Below are 15,863 nucleotides of genomic sequence, written 5' to 3'. Positions count from 1 at the left end.
GCGGTTGGATCTTCTCGCGGTGTATCGCTGCTCCTCGCTGTATGTCGTGATGTATGTTCTGCGGTTGGATCTTCTCGCGGTGTATCGCTGCTCCTCGCTGTATGTCGTGATGTATGTTCTGCGGTTGGATCTTCTCGCGGTGTATCGCTGCTCCTCGCTGTATGTCGTGATGTATGTTCTGCGGTTGGATCTTCTCGCGGTGTATCGCTGCTCCTCGCTGTATGTCGTGATGTATGTTCTGCGGTTGGATCTTCTCGCTGTGTATCGCTGCTCCTCGCTGTATGTCGTGATGTATGTTCTGCGGTTGGATCTTCTCGCGGTGTATCGCTGCTCCTCGCTGTATGTCGTGATGTATGTTCTGCGGTTGGATCTTCTCGTGGTGTATCGCTGCTCCTCGCTGTATGTCGTGATGTATGTTCTGCGGTTGGATCTTCTCGCGGTGTATTGCTGCTCCTCGCTGTATGTCGTGATGTATGTTCTGCGGTTGGATCTTCTCGCGGTGTATCGCTGCTCCTCGCTGTATGTCGTGATGTATGTTCTGCGGTTGGATCTTCTCGCGGTGTATCGCTGCTCCTCGCTGTATGTCGTGATGTATGTTCTGCGGTTGGATCTTCTCGCGGTGTATCGCTGCTCCTCGCTGTATGTCGTGATGTATGTTCTGCGGTTGGATCTTCTCGGGGTGTATCGCTGCTCCTCGCTGTATGTCGTGATGTTTGTTCTGCGGTTGGATCTTCTCGCGGTGTATCGCTGCTCCTCGCTGTATGTCGTGATGTATGTTCTGCGGTTGGATCTTCTCGGGGTGTATCGCTGCTCCTCGCTGTATGTCGTGATGTATGTTCTGCGGTTGGATCTTCTCGCGGTGTATCGCTGCTCCTCGCTGTATGTCGTGATGTATGTTCTGCGGTTGGATCTTCTCGCGGTGTATCGCTGCTCCTCGCTGTATGTCGTGATGTATGTTCTGCGGTTGGATCTTCTCGCGGTGTATCGCTGCTCCTCGCTGTATGTCGTGATGTATGTTCTGCGGTTGGATCTTCTCGCGGTGTATTGCTGCTCCTCGCTGTATGTCGTGATGTATGTTCTGCGGTTGGATCTTCTCGCGGTGTATCGCTGCTCCTCGCTGTATGTCGTGATGTATGTTCTGCGGTTGGATCTTCTCGTGGTGTATCGCTGCTCCTCGCTGTATGTCGTGATGTATGTATGTTCACGTATGTATGTGATGTATGTTCTGCACGTATGGTTACGGTAAATTTTCACATTTCCCTTCCTCATACAGACACACATGAATGGGATTCCAGTTTCCCTCATTGTGGGGGCTCAGAACAATCTCCAATTAATGTGAACACCAGCTCAGTGACATTCGATGCCAGTCTGAGGCCGATTCGTCTGTCTGGGTACAATGTGACTCCAGAAGAAACACTGAAGCTCAAAAACAACGGCCACACAGGTAACCTGCTTTATAGGGGACATAGGGGTCCGAGGAACGGGAGGGTGGAGGGACACACAGGGGTCTGAGGAACGTGAGGGTGGAGGGACACACAGGGGTCTGAGGAATGTGAGGGTGGAGGGATAAACAGGGGTCTATTTATGTGACATACATGTTCCTGTCTGTCCTTTTAGTTGTTCTTGACCTTCCTGACAACCTGTTGATAATTGAAGGTCTCGCTCAGACATACAGAGCGGCTCAGCTTCACTTCCACTGGGGGTCGGAGAGCAGCCCTGGATCAGAGCACACGGTTAATGGACACAGATTCCCCGGAGAGGTCGGACTCCATGCTTTGTGTGTGAATGATATGCATACCTCCCAACATGTCGCATCACCACTTAAAACACGCTTCATTTCTGTCAGCACAGTCATGCATATTAAAAATAACCAACGCATTGAATTAAAATCCCATGAGGCTAAGCCAGACATACTACTTCCATGATGCTGGCTGAGCATCATGGGAAGTGCAGTTAACAGTAGTTAAAGCTGCAGATGTTAGCTGTGAACTACAATTCCCATGATGATCAGCCAGCCAGGTGTCCACCGTGACTAGGCATCATGGGAGTTGTAATCCACAACTAACACCTGTCACATCATCTGCTGTTAACTACAGTTCACATGAGGCTCAGCCAGACACACTGCTTGCGTGATGCTGGCTCAGCATCATGGGAAGTGCAGTTAACAGTAAAGCTGCAGATGTTAGCTGTGAACTACAATTCCCATGATCCAAAGCCAGCCAGTTGTCCACCATAATGCTGGCTGAGTATCAGGGGCGTAACTAGACGCCTCAGGGCCCGGGTGCGAGAATCTGTTAAGGGCCCCCCCCACACCCCCACCCCCTCACCCCCCCAAAAAAAAACATGATTTTTACCCAACAATTTTTTTTCAACAAATTCAATTTACATATTGAATCATATCTGTAAAAAAATCAAAGAAAAAGGGGCGCATGTACAAAGGGCATAATCCAGGGGTGTCCAAGTTTTTTCTGCAGTGGGCCACTTCATCAGAATTGTATACGTGCGCGGGCCGCACTCATTTTTCACTGTGACAAAAAATATGGCCTTTAATAAAATATGCAGATTAAAATAAAGTAAAATGACACAAAACCTTTACTCTTCCTCTCACTGATTTCTGGGCCTAGAAAGTTTTGCGACTACAAATTCAGGATTCCCTAGATTTATTCTAGGGATGAACTAAAATGAAAATTCTGGACCAAAACATTCAGGGTTCACTTAGCCAAAACCGAAAATGACCCCCACCTTTAAAAATAATAATAAAAACTCACATTTTTAATAAAAGTAGGTAACACACAATTGGACAAAATTAGCAATATGACTTGGCATGATAGGAGTGTGATTGCTAACAGCAATCACACTCCTATCATACCCAGGCAACCAGTAAATGCTGGTACCTAGGCATGATGGGACTGTGCTCGCTGTGATTGCTGTTAGCAATCACACTCCTATCATGCCAAGTCAGCCAGTACATGCTGGTACAGGGTGGCTGTAAGTGATGTGCAGACCCCATACTGCTGGCAGCATCACTACACAAGGGGGGCAGCTAGCTAGGTTTCAGCATGTACTGGCTGACTTGGCATGATAGGAGTGTGATTGCTAACAGTAGTCACAGTCCCATCATGCCTAGGTTCCAGCACTTACACATCCATCCAGTAAATGCTGGAACCTTGGCATTATGGGACTGTGATTGCTGTTAGCAATCACACTCCTATCATGCCAAGTCAGCCAGTACATGCTGGTACAGGGTGGCTGTAAGTGCAGACCCCATACTGCTGGCAACATCACTACACAAGGGGGGCAGCTGGCCAGGTTTCAGCATGTACTGGCTGACTTGGCATGATAGGAGTGTGATTGCTAACAGGAATCACAGTCCCATCATGCCTAGGTTCCAGCACTTACACATCCATGCTATCACACACACACACACTCATTTATTCATATAATCATTCATTCACAGATTCATTCCCTCAATCACACGCACTCATTCAAACACCCTCCCCACCCCCTTACCTGCACTGCAGCTCCTCGATTGCTGTTAGCAATCACACTCCTATCATGCCAAGTCAGCCAATACACGCTGGTACAGGGTGGCTGTAAGTGATGTGCAGACTCCATACTGCTGGCAGCATCACTACACAAGGGGGGCAGCTGGCCAGGTTTCAGCATGTACTGGCTGACTTGGCATGATAGGAGTGTGATTGCTAACAGGAATCACAGTCCCATCATGCCTAGGTTCCAGCACTTACACATCCATGCTATCACACACATTTATTCATATAATCATTCATTCACAGATTCATTCCCTCAATCACACACACTCATTCAAACAACCTCCCCACCCCCTTACCTGCACTGCAGCTCCTCGATGCCGCTCACAGACTTCAGCAGGGGGCGCGGCCTCCCTCTGCCTTCTCTGCTAAAGCACAGAGGAAGTAGGATGTCACGTGATCTCCACTTCCTCTGTGCAGTCCAGAAGACCCTCCCACAAGTAAGTAGCAGGGCTTGAGGTGCGGCTCGCATAAGATCGGTTGCCCTGGCTGCCGATCTTACGCGGGCCGCACCTCGAGGTCTCGCGGGCCGCATGTTGGACGCCCCTGCCCGATTTCGGGCGGCCCCTTGGCTTGGGCCCCCCTGCCGCCAGGGCCCGGTCGCAGTCGCGACCCCTGCGACCCCGGTAGTTCCGCCACTGCTGAGTATCATTGGAAGAGTAGTCCACAGCAGCAGAGGTTTTTGTTTTATAAAAAAAGGCTAATGTTAGCCTCCATCCCAGGACCCTTACACACTGCCTTTACACACACATATACACATACACTGCCCCTACACATACACTGCCCCCACACACGCCTGTACTTACACACTGCCTTTACACACACCTGCCCATAAACACACATATACACATACACTGCCCTTACACATACACATACACTGCCCTCACACACACCTGTACTTAGACCATGCCTTTACACACACCTGCCCATAAACACACAGATACACATGCACTGCCCTTACACACACATGAGCTCTGTCACTTCACTGCGTGCCGGTTATTGATGCAGAGCGTGGGGGTATGACATCATATTCTGGGGCTCGGCATTATTTTTCGGTGCATAGTGATTAGGGAGCAGTAAAGCGAGGTGTGAAGTGACAGACCTTGGGCTCCCTAATGTTGAGCCGAATAGAGGGAGATTGCGATCTCCAAACTACTCCTGCACTCTGCAGCTGCATATACATGCTTACACACACAATTATACATCCACACTCACACACAATTATACACTCACGCTCACACACAATTACACATACATGCTCACACACACACACAATTACACATACGTACTCTCACACACAATTATACATCCATGTTCACACACAATTATACATCCATGCTCACACACACACACACACAATTATACATCCATGCTCACACACAATTACACATACATGCTCACACTCACACAATTACACATACATGCTCACACACACAATTGTACATCCATGCTCACACACACAATTATACATCCATGCTCACACACAATTATACATCCACGCTCACACACAATTATACATCCATGCTCACACACACACACACAATTACACATACATACTCACACACACACAATTATACATCCATGCTCACACACACACAATTACACATACATGCTCACACACACAATTGTACATCCATGCTCACACACAATTATACATCCATGCTCACACACAATTATACATCCATGCTCACACACACACAATTATACATCCATGCTCACACACACACACAATTACACATACATGCTCACACTCACACAATTACACATCCATGCTCACACACACAATTGTACATACATGCTCACACACAATTATACATCCATGCTCACACACACAATTATACATCCATGCTCACACACAATTATACATCCATGCTCACACACAATTATACATCCATGCTCACACACAATTATACATCCACGCTCACACACACACAATTACACATACATGCTCACACACACAATTGTACACAACAGGACTTAAGGTAGACCAGGGCTTGACAAATTTGTTCTGAATCTAGGCGCCAGGTAAAAAAGTTAGGAGCCAGGATTTTTTTAAACTAACAGTTGGTCAGGAGGGATCCGATCATCTTCAGCCCACTTACTAAACTCACAGCGTTTGACCTGGAATCACCCTGGACTTTCAGGTCAGTGCTGTTTGGTTTTTTTTTTTAATTAATTTTTTTCATTTTTTTAACTCTTTCGATGCTGATGTTCCATTGGAGCACAGCATTGACAGATATTTAGTCCCCACAAGCTTGTGGGGACAAATGTTAACCCCTGCAAAGCCACGAATGTGGCATACACAATTGTGGCATTGAAGGGTTAACGCTGCACTGTCGCTCTCATGGAGCGATCAGGCAGCAGGGGGGTGTTGGGGCTGCTCTCCACACTCATGGCGAGACCAAAGAACCCTCTCACCCTGTCCCTGAAGCTGCCTCTGGCAGCTGGGAAGCAATTGCTGGTCTATAGACCAACCACTGCAGGGGGGAGTCTATGATGACTGCTGTAGGCTTCTATGCCTACAGGAATCATCAAAGGGCTTGTGGGGGCTCGTTTTTTTGCTGTTGCTGGTCCCTTACAAAACGGGAGTTAACCCCTAAAACGCCGTGATCGCGGCATTGAAGGGGTTAACGCTGCACTGTCGCTCTCAGGGAGCGATCAGGCAACGGGGGGGGGGGGGCGGTGTTGGGGCTGGTCTCCACACTCATGTGGAGACCGAAGAACCCTCTCCCCTGTCCCTGAAGCTGCCTCTGGCAGCTGGGACTCAATTGCTGGTCTATGGACCAGCCATTGCAGAGGGAGTTTGATGACTGCTGTAGGCTTCCATGCCTACAGGAGTCATCAAAGGGCTTGTGGGGGCTCGTTTTTGCTGTTGCTGGTCCCTTACAAAACGGGAGTTAACCCCTAAAACGCCGTGATCGCGGCATTGAAGGGGTTAACGCTGCACTGTCGCTCTCAGGGAGCGATCAGGCAGGGGGGGGGGCGTTGTTGGGGCTGGTCTCCACACTCATGTGGAGACCGAAGAACCCTCTCCCCTGTCCCTGAAGCTGCCTCTGGCAGCTGGGACTCAATTGCTGGTCTATAGAGCAGCCATTGCAGAGGGAGTTTGATGACTGCTGTAGGCTTCCATGCCTACAGGAGTCATCAAAGGGCTTGTGGGGGCTCGTTTTTGCTGTTGCTGGTCTGCCAGGGCTTCCAGGCAGACCACCAGCAGCAAAGCCCCCAAAACGGGAATTAACCCCTAAATGCCGCGATCGCGGCATTGAAGGGGTTAACGCTGCGCTGTCGCTCCCATGGAGCGATCAGGCAGCTGGGGGGTGTTGGGTGAGGTCCCCAGACTTGTGTGGGGACCCAATCAACACACAAACCCCTTCCCTGAGGCTGCCTGTGGCAGCTGAAAACACGAGTGCTGCTTTTCCAGCAACCGCGTTTTCAGCCTACAGGATCACTCCGTGGGAGTGATCTCAGGCTCGGGGGCGGGCTCTGAGTGGCTGTGCTGTCTGCCCAGACTTCTGGGCAGACAGTAGCAGCAGCGCCCCCGTGTGGTGACTCAGCCTCTTACATCCACATTTTTTTCTGGATGTAAGAGGCTGACAAAGCCTAGGCGCCAGGACAAAATTCTCTGTCGCCATGGCGACCTGGCGCCTGGGATTTGTCGAGCCCTGAGGTAGACCATATATTAGCATTTAAGGTAGAACTTTGGAGTTTGGAAATTAACAACATTAACGGTTTCACAAATCAACATAACATAACATCACATCACAGGTCCCCTTTATTTTTTTGCCACAGGACCATTTTTTTTTTCTGGAGTCCTTACGATATAATAAGATCAACCCACAAATCTGCCCCCAACACTGATAATCCGCCCCGTCACCGAGACTTTACCTCCTCACTAGGAGTATCTACCCTCCTACACATTGAGAATTTGCACCCCAGTGTCTGCACTGTTAACTCCTTCTCCCCCGTAGATTCACGTGGTTCATTACTCGGCAGAATACGATAGTATTTGGGAAGCAGTGAGTCGCCCCGGAGGCCTGGCGGTTCTGGCCGCATTCATTGAGGTTGGTGTTGTGATGTCATACATCGCCAGCTGAGTGTTTCTGGTGGAGGGGGTTTTTGTGTACATTGTGCACATCAGGCTTTCGTTTATTGTGTGTTGACCACATTGTGTGTCTTTTGTGTTATTTGTCTGGGTTCCATTTAAGTGACTGGGGGCACACGGGGGTAAGTCCTCTGTTACTGTGTTCCTTAGACTTGGACTCAGTGAGTGAGTTAGGTGACCACATCGGCCATGTTTTCCAGGACACATAATGTTTACATATTTCTGACCAACCCAGATAAAATGCTGTATAATGTATAGATAAATCAGTGACCGGCCCCTGTATAATGTATAGATAAATCAGTGACCGGCCCCTGTATAATGTATAGATAAATCAGTGACCGGCCCCTGTATAATGTATAGATAAATCAGTGACCGGCCCCTGTATAATGTATAGATAAATCAGTGACCGGCCCCCTGTATAATGTATAGATAAATCAGTGACCGGCCCCCTGTATAATGTATTGATAAATCAGTGACCGGCCCCTGTATAATGTATAGATAAATCAGTCACCGGCCCCTGTATAATGTATAGATAAATCAGTGACCGGCCCCTGTATAATGTATAGATAAATCAGTGACCGGCCCCTGTATAATGTATAGATAAATCAGCGAGCCGGCCCCTGTATAATGTATAGATAAATCAGTGACCGGCCCCCTGTATAATGTATTGATAAATCAGTGACCGGCCCCTGTATAATGTATAGATAAATCAGCGAGCCGGCCCCTGTATAATGTATAGATAAATCAGTGACCGGCCCCTGTATAATGTATAGATAAATCAGTCACCGGCCCCCTGTATAATGTATAGATAAATCAGCCAGCCGGCCCCCTGTATAATGTATAGATAAATCAGTGACAGGCCCCTGTATAATGTATAGATAAATCAGTGACCGGCCCCTGTATAATGTATAGATAAATCAGCGAGCCGGCCCCCTGTATAATGTATAGATAAATCAGTGACCGGCCCCCTGTATAATGTATAGATAAATCAGTGACCGGCCCCTGTATAATGTATAGATAAATCAGTGACCTGCCCCTGTATAATGTATAGATAAATCAGTCACCGGCCCCCTGTATAATGTATAGATAAATCACCGACCGGCCCCCTGTATAATGTATAGATAAATCAGTGACCGGCCCCCTGTATAATGTATAGATAAATCAGTGACCGGCCCCTGTATAATGTATAGATAAATCAGCGAGCCGGTCCCTGTATAATGTATAGATAAATTAGTGACCAGCCCCCTGTATAATGTATAGGGCTGCAACTAACGATTATTTTCATAATCGATTAGTTGGCCGATTATTTTTTCGATTAATCTATTAATCGATTAATCGGATAAAAAAATTACATTTTTCATTTACTTTAAATTATTTAATAAAGTAAAATAGGATGTTAAAAACAAACAGCAGAATAAATTTTTTTTCTTGTTTTTATTTCCCCAACCTGCCCCCCAGTTATGCATATTTGAGCCCAGGCTTGCCACACTGCCCTCCCCGACATGCCACACTGCCCTCCCCACATTTGCCTTATATACCCTATATGCCTTATACCCCCAGATATGTCACTCCGTCCTCCCCAGGTATGCCGTATACCCCCCTGATATGCCATAGGGCACAGACACAATACTTTTATAAATAAATACAGGGTTTATCTTCACTGCCCCCAGGATTTAGATTCCCCTCAGTTTGGCCCACTTTACCTCTAACTACACCTTAAGTTAACTTTATTAAATTAATTAAATTAACCCTCAGTCCTCAGCATTAAATTAACCCTAAACACCCCATTAACCATAACTACCCCTAAATTAACCCTGAAGACCCCATCAACCACAACTGCCCCTAAATTAACCCATTAACTATAACTGCCCCTAAATTAACCCTAAACAACCCATCAATCACCACTGCCCCTAAATTAACCCTAAACACCCCATTAACTATAACTGCCCCTAAATTAACCCTAAACACCCCATTAACTGTAACTGCCCCTAAGTTAACCCTAAACACCCCATTAACTATAACTGCCCCTAAGTTAACCCTAAACACCCCATTAACAATAACTGCCCCTAAGTTAACCCTAAACACCCCATTAACTATAACTGCCCCTAAGTTAACCCTAAACATCCCATTAACTATACCTGCCCCTAAGTTAACCCTAAACACCCCATTAACTATAACTGCCCCTAAGTTAACCCTAAACACCCCATTAACAATAACTGCCCCTTAGTTAACCCTAAACCCCCTATTAACAATAACTGCCCCTAAGTTAACCCTAAACACCCCATTAACAATAACTGCCCCTAAGTTAACCCTAAACACCCCATTAACTATAACTGCCCCTAAATTAACCCCCCTCCCCCCTAACTTTCAGCAGCCCAAATATTAATTTTATACTCACAGTTAGATGAGTGTCACAGCCATGGCGATGCTAAGGAAATGGGCGGAGCCAATCGCCCGTTTGGCTCCGCCCCTTTATTCCTCCCTGCAGTCACTGCCGATTGGCCCCGCCCCTTTCTTTCTCCAGCTGCGATTGCAGGGAGGGACTGGAAAAAGGAAGTGGGCGGGCCAATCGGCAGTGACTGTAGGGAGGAACTGTAGGTAGCAACTGCTGCTGTGACTCCTGTGAGTCAGACTAAACGGATTATAACACGAGGGGTATTTTTCAGAGCATTTGCTCTGAAAAAACCCTCATTTTATAATCGATAAAAATCGATTCAACTGATCGATAATGAAATTCGTTGCCAACGAATTTCATTATCGATTATCATCGATTTTATCGATTAGTTGTTGCAGCCCTAATAATGTATAGTTAAATCAGTGAGCCGGTCCCCTGTATAATGTATAGATAAATCAGTGACCGGCCCCCTGTATAATGTATAGTTAAATCAGTGAGCCGGCCCCCTGTATAATGTATAGATAAATCAGTGACCGGCCCCGGTAAAATGTATAGTTAAATAGGTGAGCCGGCCCCCTGTATAAAGTATAGATAAATCAGTGTCCGGCCCCCTGTATAATGTATAGATAAATCAGTGACCGGCCTCCGGTATATTGTATAGATAAATCAGTGACCGGCCCCCTGTATAATGTATAGTTAAATCAGTGAGCCAGCCCCCTGTATAAAGTATAGTTAAATCAGTGACCGGCCCCTGTATAATGTATAGATAAATCAGTGACCGGCCCCGGTAAAATGTATAGTTAAATAGGTGAGCCGGCCCCCTGTATAAAGTATAGATAAATCAGTGTCCGGCCCCCTGTATAATGTATAGATAAATCAGTGACCGGCCCCCTGTATAATGTATAGATAAATCAGTGACCGGCCCCCTGTATAATGTATAGTTAAATCAGTGAGCCAGCCCCCTGTATAAAGTATAGTTAAATCAGTGACCGGCCCCCTGTATAATGTATAGATAAATCAGTGAGCCGGCCCCCTGTATAATGTATAGATAAATCAGTGAGCCGGCCCCCTGTATAATGTATAGATAAATCAGTGACCGGCCCCCGGTATAATGTATAGTTAAATCGGTGAGCCAGCCCCCTGTATAAAGTATAGATAAATCAGTGACCGGCCCCCTGTATAATGTATAGATAAATCAGTGACCGGCCCCCGGTATAATGTATAGTTAAATCGGTGAGCCGGCCCCCTGTATAATGTATAGATAAATCAGTGACCGGCCCCTGTATAATGTATAGTTAAATCAGTGAACAGCCCCCCTGTATAATGTATAGATAAATCAGTGACCGGCCCCCTGTATAATGTATAGTTAAATCAGTGACCGGCCCCCTGTATAATGTAGAGATAAATCAGCGAGCCGACCCCCTGTATAATGTATAGATAAATCAGTGACCGGCCCCCTGTATAATGTATAGTTAAATCGGTGAGCCGGCCCCCCGTATAAAGTATAGTTAAATCAGCGAACCGCCCCCCCGGGGGACACCGGGAGATCTCGATTATTTGATATGAATGAAATTGATCATTTCTTGGGAATGGCTGTGAATGATTGGGGCTCTAGCGGTGTCTTCGTGGCGCTGCGAGGGCCCCACGGGTGTATTTTATGTGCTCTGCATGTTGTGCTGTGATAGTTGTGGGAATTGTCCAGAATTTTGTGGGTTAAGCGCTGCCTGTTTTTGTTGAAGGAGGGAGCGGACGAAAACCCGACCTACGAGCGGCTTCTCTCCCACTTGAGGAGCGTAGCGGAGGAGGGTAAGTTCCTAATTTACAGCATTTGAAGAGACCGAAGTGGCTCACGAGACAGAGGAGCCGTTGATCGGATCCGTTCGGGCCCCAGAAGTTCTCAGCTTATTTTATAGCACCTGATCCAAGAAGGTTACCCCAGACACGTTGCCCGCCCATCTCTAGTACCAACTTACGCCGCGCCGTCTCTAGTACCAGCTTATGCCGCGCCGTCTCTAGTACCAACTTACACCGTGTCCCCCTTGGCCGCACTGCAGCCAGACCCAGTACATGTGTGGCCTCCTTTTGCTCATTTTTGTTGTGGGAAGTTAGTGGAATTTAGTGGGAAGTTGGTGGAATTTGGTGGGAAGTTGGTGGAATTTGGTGGGAAGTTGGTGGAATTTTGTGGGAAGTTAGTGGAATGTGGTGGGAAGTTAGTGGAATGTGGTGGGAAGTTAGTGGAATTTTGTGGGAAGTTAGTGGAATGTGGTGGGAAGTTAGTGGAATTTGGTGGGAAGTTGGTGGAATTTAGTGGGAAGTTGGTGGAATTTAGTGGGAAGTTAGTGGAATTTTGTGGGAAGTTAGTGGAATGTGGTGGGAAGTTAGTGGAATGTGGTGGGAAGTTTGTGGAATTTGTTGGGAAGTTGGTGGAATTTCTCGTTATCTGTGGTTCGGTCTGTGGAGCCCTCGTGGGAGAGACAATTATTCCACCTCCTGTAAGTTAAAATGTTTTTTTGTTAATTAAATTAAACATTTCTCTGAATCCCATCACAGGCCAGACGACCAACGTCACTGGCTTCGATATCCGCGGGCTGTTACCTCGGCGACTGGACCGATATTATCGCTATAATGGATCTCTAACTACACCGCCCTGCTTCCAGAGCGTCAACTGGACCATCTTTAACCAAACCATCCCTCTGTCTCCGAGACAGGTATGTATAGACAGACTGAACCCCCAGGAGATGTGACACCAGACAGACTGAACCCCCAGGAGATGTGACACCAGACAGACTGAACCCCCAGGAGATGTGACACCAGACAGACTGAACCCCCAGGAGATGTGACACCAGACAGACTGAACCCCCCGGAGATGTGACACCAGACAGACTGAACTCCCAGGAGATGTGACACCAGACAGACTGAACTCCCAGGAGATGTGACACCAGACAGACTGAACCCCCAGGAGATGTGACACCAGACAGACTGAACCCCCAGGAGATGTGACACCAGACAGACTGAACCCCCAGGAGATGTGACACCAGACAGATTGAACTCCCAGGAGATGTGACACCAGACAGACTGAACCCCAGGGGCTGTGACACGAGACAGACTGAACCCCCAGGAGATGTGACACGAGACAGACTGAACCCCCAGGAGATGTGACACCAGACAGACTGAACCCCCAGGAGATGTGACACCAGACAGACTGAACTCCCAGGAGATGTGACACCAGACAGACTGAACCCCAGGGGCTGTGACACCAGACAGACTGAACCCCCAGGAGATGTGACACGAGACAGACTGAACCCCCAGGAGATGTGACACCAGACAGACTGAACCCCCAGGAGATGTGACACGAGACAGACTGAACCCCCAGGAGATGTGACACCAGACAGACTGAACCCCAGGGGCTGTGACACCAGACAGACTGACCCCCCAGGGGCTGTGACACAAGACTGGTGCGTCTGTTACCGTCTTGGACCCCGAGATCACATTTGTGGAGATACTAAGTCAGCAGACATCGGCTTCTCAGGAATCTCGGGAATAATGTTATAAAGTTCCCTTGCGCCTCTCGCACTCGCTCGCTCTGTATAACATCGCGTTGGGCTCCTCTCTTGTGCTTTTGTGGTCAGTGGTTGTCTCTCTCGTTCTCAGTTGGCCGTTCTGGAAGATACAATTCACACCGACCACGACCACGTTTTGCAGATGAATTTCCGCCTTCCACAGAGTCTCAACGGACGCCATGTTCTCACGAGTTTTGGGGCGCCTGTTGGGGGCAGGAGGGCTTTTGGTGGGGGTAAGAGCTGCATTATGCTGATGATGTCTGCCACCTCTGCACTGCTCCTGCGCGTGTGTGAGACATTTCCCCGTCATACATAGATGTGTTGTTTGCTCGATGAGACTTTCGCCCCGTTTGTGTGATCTGACGAGTGTGGGTGACAGGCTTGGGGCAGGTAACGTGGACTCCAGTGGGTAACGCGGCTTTTTCTGGCCACAGGTCCAGTGCCAGCAGTGGTGACAGATTCTCCCGATGGCCCCGGCAACGAGGAGAAAGGTAAGCCCTGCAGCCTCGTACCCGGTAAATGCCTGCCGTACGGGGAGAGCGTGACATCATCCTGGAGAGTGCGCATGTCATGCCGTGAATATCGTCTCACGTGACACAATCCCCAGGACACATGTGACACGTGATCTAACGAGTGGAAAGTGGATATTTTTTTAAAATGCGGGTGAAATATTTTTCCCCCTCTAGTTGTGTTTTTCCGGGTGATGTTTCCAATAATTGCTTTCAGAGAATGGTTGTTTGTGTTTCAGGTGCACAGGGGGGTGAAGAATACACGCTAAGCACAGGTAATGGGGGTGCCACGGGTGGGGGTCAAAACACGGAACAGAGGGGTAGATAATTCATCTCGGCATCAGCTCCTCATAATCTGAATCAATTCTGGGAGATAGTTTCCTCTTTTAATTAATATTAATATATACCGGTATATATTCAGTGCGCTGATCAGGGACCCCTCCCCCACCAACTTTTAATGGAGATATAACCCAGTCTTTGTCCTCAATGTCCCGCTATTGCAAGGTTCTACGCACCGTTTATGGTGGAGTTATAACCTGTCCTGTGTATTTCCATACAGAGAGCAGGGACTAATTACTTCTCGGGATAATTCACGACGAGCCGCCCCTGACCTGTTTATCTAATAATAAAAGCTGCTGCATTGTAATGATTTATTCATCGGATATTTTCCATACCAGGTGACATGCTGGCTATAATATTCGGCGTTCTGTTCGGGGTGACAGCTGTGGCCTTCTTCGTCTATGTGAGGAAGAACAGGACTAAGAACCAGAGGTAAACAAATGCATCTGAAATATTCCCCATCTGCTGCTTTTTGCAGCAAACTGACCCAAACTGTGAGGTGCCGGCCTCCTGAGAGCCACTCGAGTAGAGGGAGAAACCAGGGCCCCCTGTGAGGTGCCGGCCTCCTGAGAGCCACTCGAGTAGAGGGAAAAATCAGGACCCCTGTGAGGTGCCGGCCTCCTGAGAGCCACTCGAGTAGAGGGAGAAAGCAGAGCCCCTGTGAGGTGCCGGCCTCCTGAGAGCCACTCGAGTTGAGGTAGAAAGCAGGACCCCTGTGAGGTGCCGGCCTCCTGAGAGCCACTCAAGTAGTGGTAGAAAGCAGACCCCTGTTAGGTGCCGGCCTCCTGAGAGCCACTCGAGTAGAGGTAGAAAGCAGGACCCCTGTGAGGTGCCGGCCTCCTGAGAGCCACTCGAGTAGAGGGAAAAAGCAGGACCCCTGTGAGGTGCTGGGAAGCCCGGCCTCCATCCCCGGCTCTTACTGGGTATCTTTGTAGTTTATAAAAGCCTCAAAGCGTCTGTGACTGGAGGAGATTTACTTGGAGGAATAAAGCAGCCATTAAAGTTCTCCGACCCCTTTCTGAGCTTCGTTTTGGGTTATAAAGGCGCCATTGACACAAAACTCCTGCTTTTGTTGTTTTTTTAGGACTAAAGCTGAAAATAAATCCAATGTCATCTACAAAGTGGCCACCACAGAGGAGAACTTGGCCTAGCGGCCGCCCGTATCATGCACAGAGGCTGCAGAGGGCGCTGTGTTATGCCGCGTTATGTGTTATTATTATTATTATTACAGCCTTCTTTTGTTAGAAAGATTGTGTCTCATCCCGTGTGCGTCTCATCCCTTGAATGTCTCATCCTTTGTGCGTCTCATCCCTTGTGCCTCTCATCCCTTGTGTCTCTCATCCCTTGAATGTCTCATCCCTTGAATGTCTCATCCACTGTGCGTCTCATCCCTTGTGCGTCTCATCCTAT

The 15,863-nt window shown here is 48.1% G+C and overlaps 1 protein-coding gene across 1 annotated transcript in view; it reads left to right on the top strand.

Annotated features, from left to right (window-relative positions):
• Positions 1-15,713, top strand: part of CA9 (carbonic anhydrase 9) — a 25,862-nt gene extending 10,149 nt beyond the window's left edge. The window contains exons 3-12 of the mRNA XM_053457991.1: positions 1,274-1,444; positions 1,618-1,760; positions 7,517-7,609; positions 11,785-11,851; positions 12,596-12,753; positions 13,697-13,838; positions 14,040-14,096; positions 14,354-14,389; positions 14,792-14,885; positions 15,538-15,713. Of these exons, the coding sequence (XP_053313966.1) occupies positions 1,274-1,444; positions 1,618-1,760; positions 7,517-7,609; positions 11,785-11,851; positions 12,596-12,753; positions 13,697-13,838; positions 14,040-14,096; positions 14,354-14,389; positions 14,792-14,885; positions 15,538-15,604 (1,028 nt within the window). The 3' untranslated portion in view covers positions 15,605-15,713. The remainder of the gene's footprint in view (positions 1-1,273; positions 1,445-1,617; positions 1,761-7,516; positions 7,610-11,784; positions 11,852-12,595; positions 12,754-13,696; positions 13,839-14,039; positions 14,097-14,353; positions 14,390-14,791; positions 14,886-15,537) is intronic.
• Positions 15,714-15,863: the final 150 nt, after the last annotated feature.

The sequence above is a fragment of the Spea bombifrons genome, chromosome 1 (genome assembly GCF_027358695.1).
Source record: "Spea bombifrons isolate aSpeBom1 chromosome 1, aSpeBom1.2.pri, whole genome shotgun sequence".
In the NCBI taxonomy this organism is placed as follows: domain Eukaryota; kingdom Metazoa; phylum Chordata; class Amphibia; order Anura; family Pelobatidae; genus Spea; species Spea bombifrons.
The sequence above is the reverse complement of the archived record's forward strand: the minus strand, read 5'-3'. Positions and strand labels throughout refer to the sequence as shown.